Here is an 8901-nt window from a genome sequence, read left to right on the forward strand (position 1 = left end):
CACTTCTAACACATCTCTGATCGCCAAGAGGCAACCTCGTCATGGGGCACCTGCCCTGCAAGCCAGAAGCAGCGAGGCCCAGCTCCAGTGAGCCTGGGGAAGCTCTTGGCCATTCCATTTCCTTATTTATTAGACAAGGATATTAGTGTCTATCTCTTAGGGCTGTGGCATATCTCAAGTGAGATGGGATGAAATACTCCATAAGCTGTAAACTTGTGTGATTGTCCATTGTCATGATCATCTTCTTTAGAAAGCAGCTGATTCTGTGACTAGGCTGCTCTGTTACTAGAAGCTTACTCTCACTCTGCCCTCAAATCTGACCTTTTGTGCCCCCTACCTGCTGACCTCAGGCTGACCATCCAGAGCAACTAAAAAAACGCTGCACCCCCTTCTACGGAACAGTCCTTCACACAGCCAAAGACACTGAGCAAATGTGCCTTGACTTTCCTCTTACCTCAGTTTTCTCCACCAGTCCTTGGCTGCCAGGATTCACACCCCCTCACTACTCCAGCTGTCCTCTGTCAGGTGATCATTGCTTTCTCTGTACCACACGCACCAAGGTCCCCAGAACAGAACTCCATCCCCGGTTAGTACTGCCTGGGATCTGCCCGTGCTTCTCATAACACAGCTAAGATTATGCTAATGTTCAAGAAGCTATGTTGGCTCCTAATGACGGGGTGATCACTGAAATCCTCCATGCCCAGATCTTCAGCCGTGCTGCAGGCCAGGGCCTTGCCTCGGGTAGTTACAGAATCGAATCCCAGCACTTCACACTTCACTTCTATGCCATGGGTTTGGGTCAGTATCCTCACCTGCTGAGATCCTTTTAAATGAGTCTATGCCTTAAAAAAAAAAAAAAAAAAAAAAACAGAAAAGCATTCTTTCTAAGTTGTTATTCACATCATATGGGGGGGAAAAAAAAGGTTAAGAACAAAGACTGAAGCTGCAGGCTGGCTGCAGAGCTGCCCTGTCCAGCCTGGCAGCCACTAACCACAGTTCAACACTTGAAATGTGCCCCGTCCAAACGGAGACGTGCTGTAAATGTAAAGCACACCAGATTTCAAAGGTTTAGAACAAAAAAAGTAAAACATCCCAGGGATTTTTTTTGTATTGACTACATGCCAAAATAATACTTTGGATGTATTTAGACATATTAGGTTAAATAAAATACACTATAAAAATTAATTTCACTTGTTTCTTTAAAAAAAATTTTTAACATGATACTAGGAAATGCTGTCTCCTGTGGCTTGCATATTTCTGTGGGACAGCAAACTGTTCTAGAGATCTTTCTCCAAGACAACATCAATCAGCACTCCTGCTTTCAACATGGTGAATCTGCCCTGAGCTGTCCTCACCATCTCCTAATTCACATTTCACCATTTTAGCCATGAAGATATTCTGGGGAAGTTTTGCCAAATGCCTTCAATTTATATATTCAATACATTTCTGTTATAGCAACCTTTCTGAAGAGAGGGTGAGAGGAAGAGAGAGAAAATGAAAGGCTGAGACTCGGCCCGGCTCAAGTAAGGGAATCAACATGAAACAGCCCACGCCATGATCTCTGTGCAGAATTTGAGGAGCGCAGCAGTTAAGTGCCTGCATTTAACTTAGATTCTGAGACAGAATTACAGCTTAATAAACGTCTGCTAAACAAGTGGGCGATGAACAATCTGCCTGTAGTAGAACCTTTATTTAGCTCCTCCCCTCCAGGCTTTGATTTAGCCTAGGATAGACAGGGAACCCCTCGCCCCCAAAAAGAACATGCACTTTAGAGTCAGCAAAAGCTAACACTGCATCGTGGCTCCACCTCCTGCTAATTCTATGACCTTGGACATGTGACTTGACTTCTTGGTTTGCTCCCCTAGCACCACATACTTCTGTAGGTTTTCCTGGGGTCATAACCATTTTAACAGGACGGCTAGGCAGTGCCGCCCCTGCCAGTTTATGCTACTTCTGGTCTCCACCCTCACAGAGGACAGAGGCATGTACCAACAAGAGGCTCCTGCATCCTGACAGTGACTGGCACTGCCCGGCCACTTATTTTCTTGTCTTTAGCAGATATCTTTCTTTGAACCTCACAGTTCGAGAGTGGGAGATGGGTCTGGGGCTCAGATCAGTGCCAGAGGCCTTGTTCTATTGCTATTTGCATTTTTCTCCTTCCTTTTATTAGCTCTTCCCTTCCATTAACAAAAATATTTCTATTGAAAGCAAAGAAAAAGTTTGCCCTGTAACTAAAGAGGCACAAGCAGAATGTTCTAGACCTATACATCACTGCTTTTTTGAAACTTATCCTCCTGTAGTCTGACCCTGCTACAGCTATGGGACTAGGAAGCCCACTGCTGCCGCACCCGCCAACCCCCCTCCCCGCCCATCCCACCGCACCTTGTGGCCGACCTCTGGATCAGGGGTCAGCACCAGCCCAGAACTCATTGCATCGCCTGGCCCATGACAGTGACTCATTCCTTCAGCTCTCTGAACTGGAAGATCCAGAGTCAAGTTAGATGGTTTCAAGCTCTGGGATTGTAAAGCCTTGAAAAGTTGGGGACAGAGGCAGTACGAGGGTAACCTAAGTCACAGGTCAGTGGGTACTATGAGGGAACAGAAACAAGAGTCTTGCAGAGAAAGCTGTAGCTGACAGGGCACTGGAAAAAGCAGAGACAGGAGACCACACAACCTGAGAGAGACAGGGGAACAGCTGCCCCAACTCTGCCCCTCCTGCTCCTGGTTCGTAAGGTTCCTCTGTCACACACCAGGCACACCATTTATTCTTGAGCTTTTGTGATGTGTCTTTCTTCTGAGACAGGTTCTCACTCTGTCACCCAGGCTAGAGTGCAGTGGCATGATCTCAGCTCACTGCAGCCTCTACCTCCCTGGTTCAAGTGATTCTCCCTCCTCAGCCTCCTGAGTAGCTGGGATTACAGGCATGCGCCACCACGACCGGCTAGTTTTTCTATTTTTAGTAGAGATGGGGTTTTGCCATGTTGGCCAGGCTGGTCTTGAACTCCTGACCTCAGGTGATCCACCCACCTTGGCCTCCCAAACTGCTGGGATTACAGGCCTGAGCCACCATGCCCCTTCTGCACCTGTAACCAGACAAACTTCAACCAAGACACCTTTCCATATGTGTTCTCCCCAGACTTCCTCTTTTCCCCGAGTGGCCCTGAGACTTTGCAAAACAGCCACTGGCACCTGCTGGAACCTGGGCTGAGGAGGAGAACTTTGATTCCACACATCCTTGGCCAAACGACAACACAGACACCTTGGCCCATCCCTGATTACTTTTTTTCAAGAGGGAAAAGTTTATTGCAGGTTGGGTACACTTGTAAAAGGCAAAATCTAACAATGAGAACGAACTATAGGGCCCACCAGTTTAGAAGATGAGCAGGTAAAACAAATACACGGATTATGTACAATTATTAAAAAGAGCAGGGTGGTGGACAAAAAGGAAAAACTGCCAGCAGCCTTCCAGAAGGTTCACAGAGTATATCCAGGGAGCACCTTCCCGCCCAGTCCTGGCTGCCTGGGGCGCGCCGCCTCCTGTGGTTACCTGCCCTGCTCCAGATGAAACGCAGATGAGGAAGCAGGCACCGGGGCTCAGGTGCGGAGCTTGTTCTGCTCTGCAAGTCGCTGGCTTGCAGAGAAGCAGCCGCTGGGTGCCGCGTGTGCCAAGCCTCTCATTAAAAAACCCAGAGGGCAGGTTCACAGGCATTTCCTAACACACGTGTGGGAAGAGCTGGGGAAAACCCATAATGCCCAGGGAAGAAGTGGCTTCTCCCATCATCTGTGTACAAATGAATACCCAGCATTGTCTCCGGTGAGCCCAGCGCCCCAAGCCAAATGGCTGAGCACGCAGCATCGGGCATCTGAGCGCTTCTCAAAGCCTGCAATCCACGTCCAAAGACCAAATTGTCCTCTCAGGCGCTCACTTCTTCCATTAGAAAGCCACTCCTCTTAGCCACAGGACATCCACAAAAGGACAAATGCAATTCTAAGTCTTTTGTAAAAAAAAAAAAAAAAAAAAAAAAAAAAAAGAGAGAGAGAGAGAAAGAGAGAAAAGAAAAGAAAGGGAGCATTCTGAGTCTATTTAAATAAGGAAAAGGCCTTGGTTCATCCAAAGTGTTTCTATAAAAATGCATCGAATGCTGGAATAAAGTTGCACATTCTCCTGGTGAAGCTGTAAAATGTCCAACAAACTGAAAATGACTGGGGATGATCCGGAACGAGTCTCTCCAAACAGCTGTTGGCAGCACGGATGCAGCCTTTGATGTCTCCAGGAACCAGAAGGTAGAGCCCAGAGCACCAGGCCAGGCTCCGGCACGCCGGGCTCCGGTTCCCAGGTGGCCTGCGAAGGACCCGCGAACTCAGGCGCAGGCGGTGAGGACAGGGAGGCCTGCAGCAGGGAGGCCGGCGAGGCTGAGCAGAGGGCTGGCTTCCTGGGTGGCAGCGGGCGGCTTTGCCCGTCTGCAGGAGGCTCAGTCTCGGTGGCGGCGCCAGGTTCCTGCCCGCTCACCACCCGTGGCAGCAGGAGGACAGTTGGGGGTGGGAGATTCCGGGGGGGTGGGGGCCGGGACTGCTTCCCCAGGCACAGGGGTCTCCTCCACTGAGGGAGGACCTGGAGAGATGGGCTCCATCCCAGGCCTGCCGCCATCTGGACAGTGCTTGCTGCAGAAAATCTGCCCCTCCTTATCTAGAGCCGTATTCTGAGGAGGAAACAGCAGAGACAACACATTACCCAGGCCCAGGCTCGGGTCCCAGCTGCCACGAGCGGAGAGCACGACAGAGCATGCACGGGCCTCAGAAACAGAAGAGGAGAAATAACGCCAAGCCTCTAACAGAAGCCTCACAGGAGAGCAATGGTTTCGGGAACCCACCGGGGGAAGGGGCTGTCCGCGACCTCTGCTCCTACCCTGACCCAGGCTGGCAGCCCAGGGAACACTGGGTGTCTGTTGTCTTCTCTCGCTTTGGGCTGTGCCTGGGTTCTCACTGCTTCAGCCCAAGCCCAGACCTTAAGCTCAAAAGAATTCTGAGACAATAAGCAAACCTTACGAGGGTGCTCGGTCTTGGATAGTTTACTTTTCCAAAGAAAGTTCTCTGTCACAAATTGAAAAGTTACCCATATGTCCTGTGAATAATTAATCCTTCTAACAACCTGAGTGGCTGTGAAGTCTATAAAAGGCCCAGGAATCAGATGGAGCCATATTATCCTTTTTTGAGATCCTCCAGGATCTCCTCACCTGTCTTCTCTTCACGTGAAGCAAAGCTTCCTTATCCTGACATGTCTTGAAAGTTTTTAAATCTGCTCAGCTCTTCAAGGAACAGAGAAACCGCCACAAAGATGTGAGGCAGTCACCTTGCGTTCTGAGCCTGGCTGGGGAAGGGAGCCTGGTCCTCCTTTTTCCTTCTCTATTTCCTGCTTGTCCAGGGAAGTCCATCAAGCTGCCATCTCACTGGGCCTCCCAAAAGTGAAGGAGATGGCAGTTCCCAGGCACCTTTAGCTGAAAGGGACAATTGCCAGGAGGCATTTTGTAATCTAACTACCCTGGGGAGGGAGAGGGGAACATGCACTGGAGATTCTTTCAGTACTTTAACAACAACAAAAAACGTCTGGAGAAAATAAGAATCAACAACAGGGCTTTCTAAGATGAACTTGGGTGGCTGCCTCCAGGGCACCTGAGGCTACCTGTGGAACGGCTGCTTCTCCACCGGCCCTGCCAAGTTCAAGCTGAACAGTCATCTATTTCTGGCCAGGTGCGATGGCTCACACCCGTAATCCCAGCACTTCGGGAGGCCAGGGAGGGAAGATCACTTGAGGTCAGGAGTTTGAGACCAGTCTGGGCAACACGGAGAGACTCCATCTCCACAAAGAATTTAAAAATTAGCTGGGCATGGTGGCAGGCACCTGTAGTCCCAGCTACTTGGAGGCTGAGGCAGGAGGATGGCTGGAGCTTAGGAGTTTGAGGATACAGCAAGCTAGGATCACACCACTGCACTCTAGTCTGGGCAACAGAGCGAGACCCTGTCTCAATAAACAAAACTCCCATACCTCTACAATTTCCAAGGACAATTTCAACTACCTGGAGAAAGGGTAACGGTGGAAAACTCCACTGAAAGATGCTCCCACCGACACGGGAAGCAGAGAGCCAGCATACAGGTCTTTCCTACCACAAAAGGTCTCCTGGGTACAAGAAAACCATCCCCCCCTCCGTTATTTCTCCTTTTCTCTTCCTGTCAGGAGCACAGGGGCGTGTGCAGCAGAAGGCAGGCTGGCAGTGCAGTTAGTACATACCATGGCCTTGGACCTAGCCAGAGCGAAGCAATGCAGGCGGCGGGAGAGGCAGAAGGCAGGAGAGAAGCAGGGACAGAAACTAGACTTACTTTCAACAGAAGCAACACGAGTGAAACAGTTTTGTCTATTCTTAAATTAAGGCATAAACCCAAATCCTTCCCCAACTTCCCCCTGAAACAAGGCATAATCCCCCAGCGAAGAAGGCAATGCCCTTGAATCCGTCCCTTCTCAAGTCTGCACCACAGGCGCCGAGTGACGGCGGCTTCTCGGCATTTCCTTACGGCCACAAGATGGTCTCTCCTGGTCTCTGCAGCCGGGCGAGCCCCCCGGGGTACATGGGAGGCCGTCCTGCGTGCACCCTGCTCTGTCCTTTCTTACGCATGCTAAGGACAAGTCCAAGAAAATGGAGCTGTAATTCCACACCTCAGCCCTGCCTGAAACCAAGGCCTCGCCCATTAAATGATCTTCTCTTATCCCAAAGGCTGGCTGAGAGTACACTTACTGATACAAACTCATCTTTGGAAACGCAGCTGGAGAAAGAACAAAAGCCTTCACAAAGACACCCATCCTAAGCTGCCCTTTCCAAAAAGCCACTTTTCACCTAAGTGGGAAACAGCACTGGCAGAACGACGGGACTCCTCCCGTGCTCTCACCAGCTGTTGGTCTGGAAAGGCAGGCAGTGTGTGGCAAGCTGAGAAGTTTTAAAATGAAGTTTTCCAGGGGCGTGCTTGGCTGGCTGGAAAGGATGTGAGTAGGTACAGAAGACCCACACCAGTAAGCAGCTGAGAGCCGGACGGCGGCATGAGAAACTGAGACAAGCATGCAGGCGTGAGAGGGGCTGAGGATGGGGTGCGCTGGTCGGGCACAGCATGGTGAATACCAGGATTCTGCTTCGGGCTCTCCCACTGTCTCAGCGGGGTAAAGAAGGAAACTCTGAGGTGTCTCTCAAACTGTCAAATCAAACTGTCAAATAAAACGCAGATAACACCATCAACTTTACTTTCTTTCACCTTTATGGACCAATTCCTAGCCCATAATTTTCTCACTGAAGCCTCAGGCCCCAACTCTGGGGGTGAGAACACCAGCGTGATAGCAGATGGGAAGGTCCTATCTGTAGGTGACACAGCAGTTGTCTGATGATTCAACCTCCAGTCGGTTGACACTATTTCCACTATCATTTGTATCTGCAGAAAACCAGGTTGGCCCCACAGTCTCAGTTATGAGTACCAGGGAGAGTCATTTTGAGGTTATTTTTAATATAAAAACACTTAAAACTGTTCCCGAAGACAGGACACACAGATGCACAGTGACGTGAGGAGGATGAGGACGAGGAGGACGATACAGCAGCGTCGCGAGTTCCCCCACACAACCGTGCCCCGGGCCGGGTCCTGCGCCAGGGGAGGACCAGCAGCAGGCCTTCCTCTCCCGCTTTTGGGGACAGCCCAAAATTCACAGGCTGGTGTTTTGGCCATCGAGAATGGGTGCCACCAGAGACAAGCCTGATTGAATTTTCCTGCAGGTCCTGAATGGGATCATGACATCAGCAGTTCCCCCGAGCTAACAGCCCGCAGAGTTGTGTAGGGAACACGGGGTTAGAGGGACACCCTGCCAACATGCGCAGAGTGACTACCGAACACACGTAAACACACAACATTCACAATCGCCATCAGAACTGCAAACAAAAGAGGGTTGTTCGTTTACACAAACACCCTGTCAGAGCCCAGGGGTTTGTTTTTTGACTGTTGAACTCCTCATCAGCAAATGGGAAATGGTATTTGTAAACCACACAACATAGGTTCTGTCTAAGGGGGTCTAAGCGTCATTATCCAGGACAGAGCCTGTAGAACGGCTAATCACTCCAGAACATCAGCTCAGAGCCAGACAGAGCGAGGCCGGGCACAGGCCTACGGCCGCTGATTCCTATCTGAGCCCCTGAGTCAAAAAGTGACCCCAGCAACGACTCCCTTCACAGTCTCTGAGCAAACTCTGCGAAGCCCTGGGCACAGGGTGGTTAAAGGTTCTTCCTCTCAGAAGACTTCATATGGTTAGTAAATTCCGATCCCAACCAGTCTCTCAAGGTTTTTCATGACATGTTGAGTATGCCAATTTTTAATGTTTTATTCTTCTAAATTTTCCAAGAAGCTGCCTCACAACGCAGCGCACGGCGAGGCTATGTACCACTGAGCCCATCCATCAATGCTAGCTCTCGCAAGGGAAGCGCTGGAAACATTCTCGTGCTGTTGGCTCAATCAGGATGGTTCTTTTCAAAGTGTCTACGCTGTAATTCTTTGACAACTCGGACTTTCTCAGGCTTTCAGCAAAACACTGCTAAAATTCAAGGGAAACCACAACTCAAAAGGTCTTCCCACTGCTTTGGCACAGAGCACCCCCAAAGTCCTGCAAGCCATCAAAAGACTCAGCTTGCAAACTCAGGCTCTGTCTGGAGAGAGATGGAGAGCACCCTTTCTGGCAGGGGAGCAGCTGGGGAGCTGCAAGGACACACAGAGAGCAGCCACTTCAATGCAGCCACCCCGGGGACAGAAGAGAATGACGCCCAGTGGGTGCTGAGAACCTGGTGGATGCTCAATCCATGTAACAGAGTGCTGCATGCTCGT

The 8901-nt window shown here is 50.2% G+C and overlaps 1 protein-coding gene across 1 annotated transcript in view; it reads right to left on the reverse strand.

The window, feature by feature from the left end:
- Positions 1-4472: 4472 nt before the first annotated feature.
- The window catches only part of DCLK2 (doublecortin-like kinase 2), a 182563-nt gene continuing 178134 nt past the window's right edge, over positions 4473-8901 (reverse strand). Inside the window, exon 17 of the mRNA XM_011973258.1 lies at positions 4473-4700. Coding sequence (XP_011828648.1) covers positions 4473-4700 — 228 coding nt within the window. The remainder of the gene's footprint in view (positions 4701-8901) is intronic.

Source organism: Mandrillus leucophaeus, unplaced genomic scaffold, assembly GCF_000951045.1.
Source record: "Mandrillus leucophaeus isolate KB7577 unplaced genomic scaffold, Mleu.le_1.0 Scaffold136, whole genome shotgun sequence".
In the NCBI taxonomy this organism is placed as follows: Eukaryota; Metazoa; Chordata; class Mammalia; order Primates; family Cercopithecidae; genus Mandrillus; species Mandrillus leucophaeus.